Source organism: Canis aureus, chromosome 19, assembly GCF_053574225.1.
Source record: "Canis aureus isolate CA01 chromosome 19, VMU_Caureus_v.1.0, whole genome shotgun sequence".
Taxonomy (NCBI): domain Eukaryota; kingdom Metazoa; phylum Chordata; class Mammalia; order Carnivora; family Canidae; genus Canis; species Canis aureus.
This window is the reverse complement of record NC_135629.1, coordinates 45341346-45357792: the sequence shown is the minus strand read 5'-3', so window position 1 is coordinate 45357792 and position 16447 is coordinate 45341346. Positions and strand designations below refer to the sequence as shown.

The window sequence follows — 16447 nt, the reverse complement described above, 5'->3', positions numbered from 1 at the left end:
TTACTCGTTCCTGCCTAAAGATGAGCCAAATTGGACGGGAGTCGCAAGTGCGACTCGCTGGGCATCTCGGGAATTGTAGTTTAATTTGATCGCGCGAGCCAATGGAAATCGGGGAAACATGGTCAGCATACGGTGGAACCCGGGAATGGCAGTGTGAGCTAGACCGGGGTGGGACCGCGCAGCAGGCGATCCAGTAACCGAGGTTTCCGTGATGTCATCGGCGTGCGCCGGAAAGCAGGGCTCACACGGTGCACGCCCGGAGCTGGCGGGGAGGATGGCCGGCTTCGCGGAGCTTGGGCTGTCATCGTGGCTTGTGGAACAATGTCGGCAGCTGGGTTTGAAGCAGCCCACGCCTGTACAGCTCGGCTGCATCCCCGCCATCCTGGAGGGTAAGTGTGGCCCGGCCTCTTCCCCAGGAAGCCTCCCCACTCTGTCGGCTCCCTTGCCTTCGCGCCTTAGCCTTTGCCTAACCCACTTCTGCGAGGCGAGGGGTACGCTTGGGCGTTATGGACGAGCCTGGGTCCCAAAGGTAGACTGGGCAGTGTTGGCGTTTGGGATTCACAGCTGACTCCCTGTGTGTCCGCACATAAGTGATGTAATCCGAGAAACTCGTGGTCTCAGAGCACAGCACTACTATCTGAATTTTACAAATGGAAACTGAAGTTGTCAGGATTACTGGTAAATGCAGGACTCTGGTCCCGAGAGTAGAGGACTCTACTCTCTACTCTAATGGCCCAACCCGGTTTGCCATTAAAAAGATGCTCTTGGGATCCCTGGGTGGCTCAGCGGTTTAGCGCCTGCCTTTGGCCCAGGGCGCGGTCCTGGAGTCCCGGGATCGAGTTCCACGTCGGGCTCCCGGTGCATGGGGCCTGCTTCTCCCACCTCCTATGTCTCTGCCTCTCTCTCTCTCTCTCTGTCTATCATAAATAAATAAATAAATCTTAAAAAAAAAAAAAAAAAGATGCTCTTGGGGGCGCCTGGGTGGCTTAGTCCGCAGAGCTTGTGACTCTTGATTTCCGCTCAGATCATGATCTCAGGGTTGAGCTCAAGCCCCGCATTGGGCTGCGCGCTGGGTGTAGAGCCTGTTTGGAATTCTCTCTCTCCCTCTCTCTTTGCTCCAACCCTTCCCCACACTCTCTCTCTCTCTCTCTTAAAAAAAAAAAAAAAAAAAAAGATAGGCAGAGATGCCCTTAGGAAACCTAGGAAATAACAGGTTGAGGGTTGAATAAATGAAGATGAAGAAATCAGTAGGGATCCTAGGATGCAGATTGGGGGGGGCATTCAGGTTTCCCCACACTGGGATGTGCTGTAAGGGCTTCAAAATGAGATAGTGAGTAGTAACATCTTGGGTCAGATGGATGTGGGTTCCATTCCAGCCTGCTGCTCACTGGCTGTGTGTCCTGGGCACATCTCTGAGACTCAGTTTCCCTTTTTGTTGGGTGTAGACAGTAATGATCATACACTCCTAGAATTTGTCAGTGTGCCCAGATGTAAATGACATAGGCCAGTATTGGATACATAGTAACTGCTCATTAAACATTAGCTATTGTAAACTGTGCTCAGTAGAACACTTGTGTATACTTGAAGTGTGTTGATGCTCCTTTGCCCTCTGCCCAGGTCGGGACTGCTTGGGCTGTGCCAAGACAGGCAGTGGCAAGACAGCAGCATTTGTCCTGCCCATCTTGCAGAAGCTGTCTGAGGATCCCTATGGCATCTTCTGCCTTGTCCTGACACCCACCAGGTGAGCTCCCCACAGGCTTTCCGGGTGAGTTAACCATCTGTGTTTTCTTAGGCAAGCACCTTTACCTCTCTAAGCTCACTTTCCCTCTTTTTAAAATGGGGACAAAAATCATTCCGGCCTCTTAAGGGAGGTAGAAAATTAACCAGGATAGTGTGTGAGAAGTGCTGAGCACAGGGTCTGTCTCATGGCAAGTTCCAGCTAGGCAGGAGCTATCAAGAGTTTTGTAGCCCAAGATAGAGACACATCTCCTGTTCTTGGGCAGACAAATATGGCAGTTGACATGGTAAGTCCTATAGCAGCAGGAGGAAAGGTAGGCACTGTATGCTGTGAGGGTGTGGCCTGGGGAGGAGGGAGTTGGGGAATATTTCATTCAAGGGGTTCCTTAAAGAATGACAAGGATCTCTCAAAGGGACAAATTTGGGGAAAGATATTTATTCTAGGCAGAGGGAACTGCTAGTGCATTTGAGCAGAGGTGTGAGAGAGAGGCAAGGCACAGAAAGGGTACTTGGGGCCAGGCAGGTTAGAGCCAACTTGAGAAAAGCCTAGAATGCCAGGAAGAGAGTTAGATCAATTCTGGGGGCACGTGAGCAGGAGAGGGCAAAACAAGAGGACAAGAAGTGGACACATGGGCCAGGGAGAGGCCTGGGCAGAGCTGGGGCTGAAGGGTAGGGAAGACAGAGCTTGGACACTGACCAGCCCCAAGGGAGGGGGCTTAGATCTTGGACTTTGGTGACTATGGTGTTGAGGTCACAACTGAGGAGGAGAGGCCAGTTTGGGTGGGTCTGGTGGGCGAGGGGCTGTGGGATGTCTGGATCCCAGCCTTGTAAGGGGACAGGGGCCAAAACAGGGCTCCGGTGCTCAGTATCCGACCGAGCCCTTATCCAGAGGGAACTGGAAGTTGTGGTATGTGTATAAGCAGGAGAGGGCCAGTCGGGAGGTCTGAGGGATGGGCATGGGATTGAGAGGCAGGCACAGAACCCCTATCTAACCCAGCCTGGCCCCTTCACACCCACAGGGAGCTGGCCTACCAGATTGCAGAGCAGTTCCGGGTCCTGGGGAAGCCTTTGGGCCTGAAAGACTGCATCATTGTCGGCGGCATGGGTACAGGGGGCCCGGGGAGGCTCTGGGTAGGGCTCCCCCGTGGCCTCAGGCCACCCACCCAGACCCACCTCTCACACTCCACCTACAGATATGGTGGCCCAGGCCCTGGAGCTCTCCCGGAAACCACACGTGGTCATTGCCACACCAGGGCGCCTGGCTGACCACCTCCGGAGCTCCAACACTTTTAGCATAAAGAAGATCCGTTTCCTGGTGAGTCGGCCTGGGGCACCAATTGATTGATCCGTTCAGGACACGTGTCCCACAGGCCATCCAGGAGAGCATTAGGAGAAGTGATAGGACAGCTGAGAGATCAATGGAGGTTGGGGGCAGGGCCTCTCTGAGGAGCAGATGTCAGAGACCTAGAGGGAGAAGGCTCCAGGGCATGTGTCCAAGGCTGGGCAGGAGGTGTGTGAGGGAGACTGGCTGAGCTAGGCTGGGCTGGGCATGTGCTCAGGCCCTGGACAGGGCTCTCACCCCAGACCTCCTACCCCCTACCCCTGGTGCTGCAGGTGATGGATGAGGCTGACCGGCTGCTGGAGCAGGGCTGCACGGATTTCACCGTGGACCTGGAGGCCATCCTGGCAGCCGTGCCCACTCGTAGGCAGACACTGCTCTTCAGTGCCACACTGACTGACACACTCAAAGAGCTTCAGGGACTGGCCACCAACCAGCCCTTCTTTTGGGAGGCTCAGGCCCCGTGAGTCCACAGCCCAGTGCAGAGGGGCAAGGCAGGGGCAGGTGGGTGGTGTGGGTGAGGGGAGGGGAGACACACCCAAAAGAAGTTAAGGCCCGTGGCCAGTGTGGGGCATTGGCTCCATTCAGCTGGGGGAGACTGAGCCCTGCGCATCCCCAGGGTGCGTACAGTGGAGCAGCTGGACCAGCGCTACCTGTTGGTGCCTGAGAAGGTCAAGGACGCCTATCTGGTCCACCTGATTCAGAACTTCCAGGATGAGCACGAGGACTGGTCCATCATCATCTTTACCAACACGTGCAAGTGAGCATGGGCCTGCCTCTCTCTTCCCTCAGATCCCCCAATCCCCTGTCCCCATAACCCTTTATGAAGGCCCAAGGTACGAGACACACAGCCAGTCTTTGCACTCCAGGGCCTCTGCTCAGACCAAAGGTTCTAGAGGATTCATTCAAGGAAGCTCTGGGAGGTCAAGCAGTTTGCTGAGGTTACCCCTCCTGAAGGCAGAGCCAGGATTTGGGGTTCCTCAGGCCCACTCTTACCCAGAAGGTCCAGGGGCCTCTGGCTGTACCCAGAATTCCCCAGCAATAGCTGGGAAGGCCTTTTCACTGTGTCTCAGTGTGTTGCTAGGCCCCGGCACATCAGCTCCAAGACCCAGGTCTGTCCTCTCTATAGTCCCAGGGGCCTTCAAAATCTTTTGAAGGTCTTAGAGGAGATTATTAGGAAGTGGTAGCATGAGTCAGAGTAGATATGCAGCCTACATCCCCTGGAGGAGACCCCCTAACTGGTTCTTGCCCTCCGAAAATTTATTGGCTTCCAGAAGAAAATCTGGATGTAGGTCTGACTATCATTGGCCTAGCCACGGAAGGGGTCAGCAGGCAGGATACTGCACACCCCTGCTTCTCCTTTACCGGTGGTGCAGAGCCACCTACTTTCGATCTTGGGGTGTGCTGGGATGGGAGTGCCTTCCCAAGACCCTGGCCCTGGAGAGGTTGACGAGAGGTTGACAGTGTGTCCTTCCCACCAGGACCTGCCAGATCCTGTGCATGATGCTGCGTAAATTCAACTTCCCCACTGTGGCTCTGCATTCCATGATGAAACAGGTATGGGATGAAACTGCCCCAGAAACCCACCTGCCATCACTAGCCTTGCCCTGGCAACTGATTCCAGCCTCAGGACCACGCTCTTTCCTCTGCCTTGAACACTTCCTGCCACCCATTTGCCTTGGTCCATCCTTTCCATGGGTGAACCCCGTGAGGGTGGGCCTATCCTAGACTCTACCCTGTTCCCAGGCCTCACACAGTAAGTGCTCAAATGTTTGCTGAGATGCTCCCTGACCCCTATCTTCCCAATTCTCTCCCCAACTTGGCAACAGAAAGAACGCTTTGCTGCCCTGGCCAAATTCAAGTCCAGCATCTACAGGATCCTGATTGCAACAGACGTGGCCTCCCGGTGAGCAGCCCCAGGGTGTTCCGTCTTCTGTGCTGCCCAGTGGCACCCCCACAGTGGGACCAGGGCAAGAATTGGGGTGGCTGAGTGACCTTGGATGAGTCCCCGCCTCAGTTTCCCCACATGGACAGTAGCACTGACTGGCCTCTGCCTCTAGGGGCCTGGACATTCCCACAGTGCAGGTGGTTATCAACCACAACACGCCCGGGCTGCCGAAGATCTACATACACCGAGTTGGCCGGACAGCCCGTGCAGGTAAGTGGACAGGGCGGGATGGCCGTTGGACCCATGTCCCTCCTGCCTTCCCCTCACCATGAGGAACCAAAGTCAGGAGTCGGTGAGAGAAGATATGGGGGTATAGCCTGCTGGTGAGAAGGAGTGTCCAGAAGTTTGGGGAATCATCGTTTTGAAAGCAGAGGCGGTGAATGCTCTGGTTTATGAGATCCTCTCATGCCAGCAGTGGGGAGAAACATGGATTCTGGAGCCAGACCAGGCCTGGCCCTTCTCTCCTGTCCTGTGGCCTCGGGCAGGTTCCATCAGCTCTCTGGGCCCATCTCCTCATCAAAGGACAAGTAATGAGAACGATGCCTGTTTGGTGCTGCTCCAGAGGTCACGGGCCTCAGCGGCTGTCATGCACCAGTCACCCTCATGGAAACAGGGAATGGAGAAAGTAGTGTGGCAGATCTGGGCTGAGGCCCATTGAGCCTTATCACTGACAAAATGCTGATAGCCAGACCCCAAAGGGAGATCAGCCACATCACCAGCACCGTGTAATGCCGGCCTGGCAGCGGAGCCACCGCTGCTGGTGTCCTGTGTCTCCTCTGGGATGGACCTGCCCTAGCCCCGTTCACTGAGCCCTTACTGTTCCCACCAGGAAGAGCCCTGAGCCGCCTAGTGGTCACAGCCTATTTGGCCCCTAGCTCACAGCAGGTAACTATGGTGTGTCCTTGCAGGGCGGCAGGGACAGGCCATCACACTGGTGACGCAGTATGACATCCACCTTGTACATGCCATCGAGGAGCAGATCAGTGAGTGGTAGGGTGGGAGAGGGGGTTGGGGGGAGCCGGATGCCTCTGGGTAAGATGCCCACTCACCCCTCTCTGACACCTGCTGGGCTACTCACGAGCAGGCTTAAACTCCACTTTCCTTTCTGTGCAATCCCAAATGAAGGCTTTTAGCCCAATTAGCAAAACAAGCTTCCCACAGTGCCCTCAGCCACTGAAAGCCACATCCAATGGGAAGGGATTTTGGTTTCTTAGACAGGGATGTATGGATGGTCCCTGTGGTTAAGTCAGAGGCCTCAGGGACAGGGTCTGGGTGTGTTTAAAACCCCCCTTGGGTGGTTTAGCAAGTGCCCAGACCAAGAACTACTGGAAAATCTGTAATCATTGCACAGACTGTCCTAAAATTCAGAAGCCTCTGGACTTCAAAGGACAGTGTTTGAGTAATTTCTATACGCAACATGGGGCTCAAACTCATGACCCCAAGATCAAAAGTCACACACTGTTCTGACTAAGCCAGCCAGGCATCCCTAAAGGAGAGTGTTAAAATAATCTCTACACCCAACGTAGGGCTCAAGAGTCAAGAGTCCCGAGATCAAGAGTCACATACTCTTCTGAGTCAGCCAGGTGCCTCTAAAGGAGTTTATAAAAACAACAACAAACTTCCAGTCAAATTCATAGTATTGCTAATAGCAATAAAAAAGGACAGCCTATCTTCTTTAGGTCTACAATTCCAGATCTTGCCCATCTGACCTTTATATGATATGACCCCAAGCTTGTATACCCCACTGCATGGGGAGCTCACTCCTAAGCCAGGATCCCTCCTCTTGTCTGCCCTCTCTCAGAGAAGCAGCTGGAGGAGCTCTCAGTGGAGGAGGCCAAGGTGCTGCAGATCCTCACGCAGGTCAATGTGGTGCGGAGGGAGTGTGAAATTGTGAGTATGGGAGGCCTTGGGGCCCAGGGTGCTCCATTTGTGATGAGGGCCCCTATGACAGCCTCTCCTTCTCTCCCCAGAAACTGGAGGCGGCCAACTTTGACGAAAAGAAGGAGATCAACAAGCGGAAGCAGCTGATCCTGGAGGGGAAGGTGAGCGCTGAGTGGGCTGGTCGGGGTGTGGGGGGTAAAGGGAGGGCTTCCAGGGGGCAGATTGCCCAGCTTGGCCACCTGCGGGTCCTCCCACCAGGACCCTGATCTAGAAGCCAAACGCAAGGCTGAGCTGGCCAAGATCAAGCAGAAGAACCGGCGCTTCAAGGAGAAGGTGGAGCAGGCGCTACAGCGGCAGAAAGCCAGCAGGGCTGGCCATGGGGGGCGTCCACCCGGGGGGCGTCCACCCAGGGCCCCACCTGAAGCTCACTCAGCCCCAGCGCCCATCCACGGCCAGCCCTGAGCGCCACATGGTCATGTGCCTAGCCTGGGATTCCTCCCCAGAACGGACAGTCGGAGGGCCCCTCCACTCCCCTGGACCTGCACAGTCGCTGTCAGTGGGACCCAAGACACCCATGTTGTGCACTGCACAGCTCTTCCACCCTGCAGCCCCCAGCTGGCCCCTTCTCAGAGCCTCTGCCAAGCATCAGGCTGCAGAGAAGGAAAGAACACTGACTACAAGTTTGGGCCCAACTCCATACACAGTGACGCTGGTCACCTCGGTTGGGAGGGCAGGGGGATGCTACAGGGCCCCAGAGCAAAGGCATGTTGCTTGCCAGGAGTCACTTAATAAATGGGTCTCTCAGCTTCCTTGGTCTGACTTGTGGCAGTAGGGGCAAGGGAGGAGGGTTCAGCTACTGGTGCTTCCCAAGCCCCCCAGGACATCATGTCACCCCCACCCACCACTCATTCTTCATTTCCATCGGGCCAGGCCCAAAGCTTTGAACTATAGTGCTGGCCATTTTGGCCAAGTGACCTTGAGTTTGAGAAGCCCCATCTGGGCCTCTCTTTCCTTGTCTGAAAAATGGGCACAGCAAGGGCATCACCCTCCAAACGTGGCCATCAGGTTCAGTGAAATGACGCCTGGTGGAATTTGGGATTTGTAGCCAGAGTAGAGGGAGGGGATGCTTAACCAAGGGCCACCTAAAGGCAAAGTGGTCCAGACCACATGAGTTGAGCCCCAGGGGGTGGACAGAGCTATGCTGTACAGAGCTGAGCTCCTGGCTGTGTGGCCTGGGTGTGCTTCTCAGGCTCTGAAACTCATTCTTCTCACCTGCAAGTGGTTTACTAAGCCCTACAAAGACAGAGCAGCTGAGGTACATGGAAGAGGAAGCAGGAAGAGGGGTGCAGTGACGGCGGTCAGATGCCTGGGTGCCCACATAACACACACACAGGCACAGCCACTCTTAGAAATGTAATCTGGGCACCAGCACGTGCCCTGGGGATTCTAGAAATCTACACAATGAAAAGCCCCAGAACACCCCTTGAGCTGTGAGCGGCCAGGGCCAGCTGGGGCACTACGGCCAGGCCCTCCCCAGGCTGGGTTGGGCCCCCAGTCCCTGCCAGGGTGAATGGCCCATTGTGCTGCCCGCGGCCCGGCTCGTGCCCCAGGCGGGAATCCTGCGTATAAAACCAGCTGCCACAGGCCCCGGCTCCCACGCAGACCCTGCAGCCAGGCTCAGGGTGTGCCCTCTGCCAGGCGGGCGAGGCCCTCTCGCAGCTCGCTCAGCTCAAACAGCCTGACGTCCAGCAGCTGTGCAGCTCGGCCCACCTCAGCCCGTGCCCGTTCCCGCTCGGCCCGGGCCTCCTCCAGGCTGCGCTCCGTTGCCCGCAGCTGATGCTCTAGCTCAGCATTGCGAGTCTCCAGGTCCTGCAGGGAGAGAGCAGGCAGGTTTTGGAGCCCCAACAAGTCTCTAGGGTCACCAGCCCTGCTTGGGGCATTCAGCATCTGAGTACCATCCCATCAAACTCCACTCTGGGCCCTGCCAAGCCTTTTAGTCTCATCCTCCTTGAAGGGATAAGAGACACTCCCTGAGCCCTTGGCCAATTTAAAGGTCATAGAACACACATCCCCCTTCTGCTCAAAACCCTTCTGTGACCCATTAGGCTGGGAACAAAACCCACATCACTCCCTCCTCTCCTTGTCCTTTCCAACTCAGCCTTGCCAGCTTCCTTGTGGTTCTTTGAACCACAATGTTGAGTTTCTTTCCACTTCAGGGCCTTTGCATAGGCTGTGCACGCTGTGCAGGAGACCAGAGGGAGCATCTCCCCAACTTCTCTTGGGTCCCCAGATCCTTTAACATCTTCACCTGCTGGACTCACGGGACATACCCCATCAACATTTTTCCGATAAAGTCTTCAGTGAAAGCCAGGCCACTCAGACCTGGGTTCAAATGCAGGCTCCTGACCTGAGGACTTGATGGGGTTAAGGATGGGAATTCAGCAGGGACTCAAAAATTGTTGAGGGGCTCCTGGGTGGCTCAGTCAGTTAAGCGTCTGCCTTTGACTTCAGTCATGATCTCAGGGTCCTGGGATCCAGCCCCGTGTCAGGCTCCCTGCTCAGTGGGGAACCTGCTTCTCTTTTTCCTTCTACCCCTCCCCGCCCAAGCTCTATCTCAAATAAATAAAATATTTGTTAATTGCTTTTGAATCAAAGAATAGGAAACATTGTCCTAATAACAGTTGTCCTTTACAAAACACTGGCTGCAACTCAGGCTTTCCATGTACCCGGTCTTCCCAATCCTTCACAACCTTAGGCAAATCTCTTCCTCACCCCTTACAGGTTAAGAAACAGGCTTGGATAGGCACACAGCTGCCCAGGACCCAATAGGAAAGAAAGATCCCAGGTCTGTCCCACACCAGGAGCCGCCTGCCCCTGTGTTGTCACCCCACCCCACGACACACACCTGCACTTTCTGCTGTGCCTCCTCACGCTCCGTGGCATCCAGGGCCTCACGGGTTCCACCAGTTTGGCTCTTCAGTGTCTGGATCTCCTAGAGAAGAGTTCCCAGGGTCTATTCTGGGGGTCCTGGCTCCCTTGTGGGATGTCAGGGAAGATGAAGCCCAGGGACACACACTCAGTGCTCACCTGGTCCTTGGTTTGCACTAGAGCCTCCAGCTGCTCCAGTGACTGGCCTGGCCCTTCCTTCTCACTGACCGAGGGTGGCTCCGCCACCGCTGCCTGGGCCTCCAGCTCAGCCACCTGTGTGGATAGGAAAGTCAGCCCCTGACACCCAGCCTGAACTCTCCTGGGGAATCTGCCCTTGCTCGGTCACACCCATGACTAGGCACTCATCCCCTCTGATTGGGGCCACCAACATGCAGCAGGTAGGACTTTAGGGTTTGACAATGGTTGGCATTATCTCAGACCCATAATACAGAACAAGAAACTGAGGCTCAGAGAAATGACCTGCAGAGATCACACAGCCAGGCAGTGAACCCAAGGACGGATAGGACCTGCGGAGGCCCGGACTCCCCAGCTGCTGGGGCCACTCGGAGTCTCTGGGAGGAAGGGATCCTCTCACCCGCTGCCGCAGCCTCTCGGCCTCGGCACGCTGGGCCTCCAGCTGCTGCCTCCACTGGGCGGCGGCGGCGTTGGCTTCTCGCAGGGCGCCCGCCAACTTGTTGTTGCTGTCCTGCAGCGCGAAGAATTCCGCCTCCCACTGCACCTCGCCCACGGAGCTGCAGGGGTGCAAGGGTTGGCGGCGCGAGACCCGGCCCCAAAGGGTAGGGGCAGCGGCGGGGCGGGGCCGTGGGCGGGGCCTTGGCAGGGGCGGGGCCACCTGGGCGGGGCCTTGGCCGGGGCGGGGTCAAAGTAGGGGCCGGGTGCCCGCCCAGGGAGACGCACGGAAGGGGCAGCGGCGTCAGCCCCTCGGGGCGTGCTCCGAACCGGGCGCGGGTTGGAGACATCGTGGGTTTAGAATTCGCTCGGGGAGGCGTGACCGAGACAGGGTTAGTCCCCGGGAGGGATGAGGTCGGGCAGGGGCGGCCCGAGAAGGCGTGCTCGAAGGAGGAGCGCGTTGCAGGGGCGAGGTCGGCTCCAGGAGGGGCGGAAGCGAGCCAGTCTCCTCCCCTTCCCGGGCCTTGGGTACAGTCCGATCCCGCGGCCCGTCGCGCCCCAAGGGCTTCTGAGGAGCAACTCCGGGTGCCTGGCGTCCTGACACCCCCTCTGCTCGCCCTACCCGCCTCACCCCTCGGACAGCATCTTCTTGAGCCGCTCGCGCTCGGCGGGGCCGGGGACGTCGGCGCTCTGGCTACGGAACAGTTTCTCGTCGCCGGGGCCATTGGCGCTGACGAGGGGACTTGGGGGCACCTAAGGGCGTGGGCAGAAGAGGGGTCACACTGGGGTGTGGCTTCAGCCAAGGACCGGTAAGGTCATGGTTGGGGTCAGCGCTGATGTCACCGGTATTGTGACTGAAGGCCAGGGTCCTTTCCAGCCCTGGGATGCAAGCGCGCCCCTCTCCTCATCTACCCTCTGTGGCTCCCCATGGCCCCTGGGCCAGAGTTCCAGGCACTGTGCCCCCACTTAGCCTCCCTGGGCTCTCACCAAGGCCCCAGGCACACCTGATTCAGGCTGGTCTAAATAAACCACTGAGATACTCAAAATCTGCAAAGGTGGGGGGAGCAATGTGAAACCTCTGTGCTATTCCTTCATAGCTATGTCCTTCCCTGGGGCCAAATTTCCACCTGCTTTTAAGATTCAGACAGGAAGCCCTCCACCAGGCCGAATTCATTATGTATCCCCCTCACTGCCTGGCCCGCGGGCTCTGAGGGTCCGGAGCAGCCTGCTTTTTCATCTCTGTCACCCTCTTTCCCAGCCCTGGGCCTGGCACACAGTAGGTGGTCAGTAAATTATGCTGAATAAATTAGTGGGGGAAAGCTCCCAGGACAGTTTCTCACTTGGCCACCCCCCACCACCACCCCCATTAGCTATTTCAACCTCCGGGTTTTTACTCCACCATCTAAGCTGGTTTCCAGGCCTTCGGTGATCCAAGGCTAGGCCGGCCCCCCAGGATGTGCTCCTGAGCCTTTTCTTCCAAGGCTCCTGCTGTAGGTGGAGTTTTATGGGATCTGTGAGCATTTGGTCCTGGGCACCAGCACAGTACCTGGACCCTCAGTATCAGCTGAGTGACTGGCAGGCATGGGACAGGAAATACTGACCTGGTGGGCAGCGAGCGCCAGGGCTGGACTGGTGAGCTCCCCCCCATCCTGAGATTTCTCCCTCGCCAGCCTCGCTGCTTCCTTTACTTCCTGGAACTTCTCAGCAAACTGGGGGTGGGGAGGGGAGCAGAACAAACAGTCAAAGCCAACCCAGCCCCCTCTCCCAGGGCCTCACTTGGTCACCCCCACCCAGCGCCACCCTTGTCACTTTGAAAGGGACTTTAGGAGTCATGCATATCCTCTGGTCTCATGAACTGGAAGAGTGGTCAGGAGGCTTGGAATATGTTGTTCCAGTGAGCAGACTGAGTATCATGGTGGAGGTAGGATTTAGGTGGAGGTGAATTCCATGGAGCCGCCTTGAGAAAGGGATCCCCTGGAACGCCTGAGTGGCTCAGCGGTTGGGCATTTGCCTTCGGCTCAGGGTGTGATCCCAGAGTACAGGGGTCGAGTCCTGAATCGGGCTTCCTTTGTGGAGCCTGCTTCTCCCTCTGCCTATGTCTCTGCCTCTTTCTCTGTGTGTCTCTCATGAATAAATAAATAAAATCTTGAAAAAAAAAAAAAAAAGAAAGAAAGAAAGGGATCCCCTTCCTCTCAGTCAGGCTTATTTCAGCAAGGAGAGCCTCAGGTGGGTGCTGTCTTTAATGCCCCGGACACTTGTGAATATCTTTTTATAACACAGAGAAAGCAGGTCTTGGGCTCAGAGCCTCTGAGAGGCACCTGTACTCAGTGAAAAAGTAAATCACCCTCTTCTCATTCCTACTCTACCTATACCGATTTTCCAGTTAGGGTAGGATACACTGGTTTTCATTTTAAAATAAACTTCTTTAGTTTGAAAATAATTTTTTAAAGAAAATGTTTACACACAGACGGTCACTCGATTGGGGGGAAGAGACCAGTGCAAGTCGTTGGAGGGAAATCATCTCAAAAAACGGTTGAAGAGCAACTAAATACTCAGTGAGAAAAAATACTCCTGCTTTATACCACCCACAGAAATTAATTCAAGACCTAAATTTGAAAGGAAAATGAAAGCTTCTAGAAGCAAAGAGAATCCTCACGATCTCATTAGGAATCAGAAAGCACTACTCATCCAGGGGAACAATGGGATGAGACAATATTGAAGTCTGAAGACAGCAGAGGGTGGAGGGAGGCAATGATGAAGGTAGTGCTAGGGTGTGTGAGGGAACTCCCAGCTCATCCCAGGCACCCAGAGAAGGGCGGGGTGTGTCCAAAATTGGAGCCAGCAGAGCTGAGATGGCCAGCAGAGCTGAGACATGAGCCAGGGAACCAGGAAGGGTTGTCTAATTCTCATGCCTATTCTACAGCACCTGCCCAGAGGCCCCCAGGGCCCTAAGAGGAACCCCAGGGCCAGCCCTGTCCTTCCCGCCATGTAATCCTGCAAGCCCACCTGGGTCAGATGCTGCTCAGAAGCAAAGCCAAGGCCATAGACGGTGTTGGCACGACTGTCTGCCCACTGCCCAAACTTCTGGGAGGTTTTGGTAAAGGTCATGTTGGGGGTGACGGTGCTGTTGATGATGGCCTGGGAAGAGGGAAGAGGGGGGAACACAATTCAAGCTTGATGAGACTGACAATAATGAACATGAGACCCCCAGGGTGTCACTTTGTATTAGCTCTTGGGAGGTTCTAGGTGTGAGCCATCTCAAGACAGAGACTGATTTAAGGGCTCCTCCCAACCCCCAGCCCCCAGGCACACAGCAGGGTAATGACTAGACCCAAACCTGCCTCTGAGACCTCAGGAGCCTGCCACCCCCACCCAGGCCCTGCCAGGACCTTGGCACCCCCAATGCTGATGATTCGGTAGACATTGCGGGTGGCATCATAGAAGTAGGAGACCGTGAGTGCGTGCTTGCCCGCGGGGATCCAGTTCCGCTTGGTGGCCGGGTCAATCTGGAACACATGTGCCCGTGTGCTGAAGATGGGCTGCTCCCTGCGTGGGGAGACGGTTCTCAGTGGGGCTAGGCATCCCCCAGGGGGCTCAGGGCCAAGCTGGGGAGGCAGGGGCTCACCTGGCTGTGGACATTGGTCAGGTTGGGTTGGGTGGGCTCCAAGAGGCAGCCAGAGGGATGGCAGGAGCTGCGGGTTCAGCCTCTGGGGGGAGAGAGGGATTGTGAGTGTCTCCCCAGGACAGGCTTAAGGAAACCAAGCGGGTCCAACCTCAGGACCCACCACCAGCCACACCATTCATAGAACCTCAATTAGAAAGGTAAAGGAATCAGCAGATCATTCAGCAAAAACACCCTGTCCCTCTCCTTTGGGAGGAAGCCCCCACACACCCTGAGCAGGAGATGACTCTCCGAGAGGAGCCAGGTGGCCCTGGATCTCCCAGCATAAACTTGTCAGCATGCTGGTTACTGAACCCAGAGTGACACCCCCTCAATACTGGTGCTAGATAGAGAAGGCCAAGGTGAACTCCTACTTGGTATTTTCTGCCACATTCACTCATCACTCCCCAAACCAGGATCTCCATCAAAATGTGGGCCATCACCAGATGCCTCCTGGGAGACCAGTTCCTCCTAGATCCCACAGAGGGACCCCTCAGCTTCCACTCTAGGGCAGAGGCACACTTGGAGGCAGAGTCCAAATCCCCAGGGAGCTGCCAGCCTAGTTAAGAAGATGTAGCCAAACAAATTTACCCTGGTACCCACTAACCGATTGCCCATGACCACTCTATCCCAATACCATGCAGGGCTGGGTGGCATCAAGGATTGGGAGATCCCCAGCCCCTCTTGCTGCCTCCAGCCACGACCTCACAGATACCAGGAATGGCTGCCCTGGAGAATTCCTTAACCTCACCTCTGTGCCTCCAAAACCTGCATCTGGGGGATCTGCAGGGGACCAGGAGGGACCTGGGGAAGGGAGGTGGCCAGTGGGGGAAGGGAGGCCCCCCGCGGAGCGGCCTCCCTGGTCAGAGGAGGGTTGCCCCCCCACCCTGTCCTGGGCAGCTGCTGCCCGGGTCACAGGGTCTGAAACCGGAGCCCCTGTGTGGGGGAGGGGCGGCAGCGCTGGCCCGGGTTGGGAGCAAGTCCTGGGTCGAAGCAGGGTTCCAGGGTGCAGGGGTCCCAGAAACCCAGGCCCTGCCGGCCCTGACGGTCCTGCCGCGACTTGCAGCTTTGGGGAAAGTTACTCACCAACTAGTCATGTGCCTCGGTCGCCGCCGGCCGCGGGGCTCCCGGAGGAGGCCCGGACCCCGCCCGGTGCCAGGATCCCCAGTTGCGTGTGGGGGCGAAGCCCCACCCCATGCGCCCCGGGCTGGGGGGCCTGGTATTCAGTAAGGAAAGAATTCCCATCCGCGTCAGAATCGGGGCGCCCAATGCGCTCCCCGACTTCGGGAAGTGCCACCCTCGACCCGGGAACTTCCGAGATTCGCGCGATGCCCCCCGACTCCGGGTCCAGAACTTCGGGGATCCCTCGCACCACCTCCGACTTCTAAATTCCGGGGACTCCCTGCCAGCTCTCCAGCCCCGGGTCGGTGATTTCGGGATCCTCTCGTGCCGCCTCCCAACCCCAGGCCGGGAACGTCGGGGACAGCGCAGCCTCCTCCAACGCCGGGTCCGGAACTTTGGGAACCCCTCGCCCCGTGCCCTCTCCGACCCCGGCTCCGGAACTTCGGGGCCCCTGCGCCCTCTCAAGCCCTGGAACTTCGGGGCTCCCCGGCCGCCCCCAGCCTCCCGGCCCGGAACTTCGGGGACCCCCGCGCCCTCGCCCCGGCCCTGGCACCTGGGGGCCCCCGCGTCCCCCGCGCAGGCTCGGACAGCCGGGCTCACCCTGCGGGCTCGGCGCCCCGCGAGTGTCCGGGCGCGAGTCGGGTGCTGCCCCGCGGCGCCGACTCCCCGCAGCCGGGCGCCCCGCTCGCTCGCTGGCTCCGGGGCCCGCGCCCTCCGCGCCGCCCTCCGCGCCGCCCGCGCCTTTGTCTGCGCCTCCGCCGCCGCCCGCGCCGCCTCCGGTCCCATCGCGGCCGGTCCCGACGCGGCCGCCGCCCGCCCCGCCTCCCCGGGCCGCCGAGGCCGCCCCGCAGCGCCCCCTGCCGGCCCTCCGCGGCGGGGGGGGGGGAAGGGAGGGGCGGAAGCCGGGAGCGGGGCGGGACGGGACTCCCTGGGGGCGGGGGGCGGGGTGAAGAGCGGGGAAGAGGGCCGGGGCGGATGGGGACAGAGACCCAGACCCAGAGGCAGAGATATGAGGGAGAGACACAGGAGGCAGACAGATGGAGGATGGGGCTTCATCGTCCTGTCGGGGCGGCCCTGGCCCTCGGGGCACTGCCTGAGGTCATGACCTTATGCCTTTGATGGGAGTCCCTCTCCACCTGACAGGGATCTAGAGGCCGGGGCTCCTCTATCGCACGGAGCTGGGTGCTTGCACACAGTAGGT

General features: G+C 57.7%; 2 protein-coding genes across 6 annotated transcripts; one reads left to right on the top strand and one right to left on the bottom strand.

Moving 5' to 3' along the window:
- Positions 1–72: 72 nt before the first annotated feature.
- Positions 73–7714, top strand: DDX49 (DEAD-box helicase 49). 2 transcript variants are annotated; one of them, XM_077859305.1, is made up of 13 exons: positions 81–389; positions 1618–1741; positions 2757–2842; positions 2931–3052; positions 3352–3539; positions 3696–3836; positions 4558–4633; positions 4906–4982; positions 5137–5234; positions 5933–6007; positions 6826–6914; positions 6995–7066; positions 7164–7714. In XM_077859305.1, the coding sequence occupies exons 1-13, from the start codon at positions 212–214 to the stop codon at positions 7365–7367; spliced, it is 1530 nt and encodes a 509-aa protein (XP_077715431.1). In that variant the 5' UTR covers positions 81–211; the 3' UTR covers positions 7368–7714. The 2 variants fall into 2 exon arrangements, with proteins under 2 accessions (XP_077715432.1, XP_077715431.1); XM_077859306.1 differs by lacking the exon at positions 5933–6007 and having other exon boundaries at positions 73–389.
- A 591-nt stretch (positions 7715–8305) lies between these two features.
- HOMER3 (homer scaffold protein 3) lies at positions 8306–15999 on the bottom strand. 4 transcript variants are annotated; one of them, XM_077859308.1, is made up of 11 exons: positions 15847–15941; positions 15211–15340; positions 14089–14170; positions 13853–14009; positions 13470–13601; positions 12065–12172; positions 11095–11216; positions 10429–10585; positions 9993–10106; positions 9811–9897; positions 8306–8774 (listed from the first exon to the last, which is right to left on the bottom strand). In XM_077859308.1, the coding sequence occupies exons 3-11, from the start codon at positions 14100–14102 to the stop codon at positions 8583–8585; spliced, it is 1083 nt and encodes a 360-aa protein (XP_077715434.1). In that variant the 5' UTR covers positions 14103–14170; positions 15211–15340; positions 15847–15941; the 3' UTR covers positions 8306–8582. The 4 variants fall into 4 exon arrangements, with proteins under 4 accessions (XP_077715434.1, XP_077715433.1, XP_077715435.1 ...); XM_077859307.1 differs by lacking the exon at positions 15211–15340 and having other exon boundaries at positions 15847–15999; XM_077859309.1 differs by lacking the exons at positions 15211–15340; positions 15847–15941 and adding an exon at positions 15800–15818.
- Between the last annotated feature and the right edge of the window lie 448 nt (positions 16000–16447).

Coding starts and splice junctions, on each gene's coding strand:
- HOMER3 (XM_077859307.1), bottom strand. Junction 13,602..13,852: donor TCAGCATTGGGGGTGCCAAG/GTCCTGGCAGGG, acceptor CCCTCTTCCCAG/GCCATCATCAACAGCACCGT. Junction 10,586..11,094: donor AAGAAGATGCTGTCCGAGGG/GTGAGGCGGGTA, acceptor GCACCCCTGCAG/CTCCGTGGGCGAGGTGCAGT.
- DDX49 (XM_077859305.1), top strand. CDS start 212: ATGTCATCGGCGTGCGCCGGAAAGCAGGGCTCACACGGTGCACGCCCG. Junction 2,843..2,930: donor CATCATTGTCGGCGGCATGG/GTACAGGGGGCC, acceptor CTCCACCTACAG/ATATGGTGGCCCAGGCCCTG. Junction 3,053..3,351: donor TAAAGAAGATCCGTTTCCTG/GTGAGTCGGCCT, acceptor CTGGTGCTGCAG/GTGATGGATGAGGCTGACCG.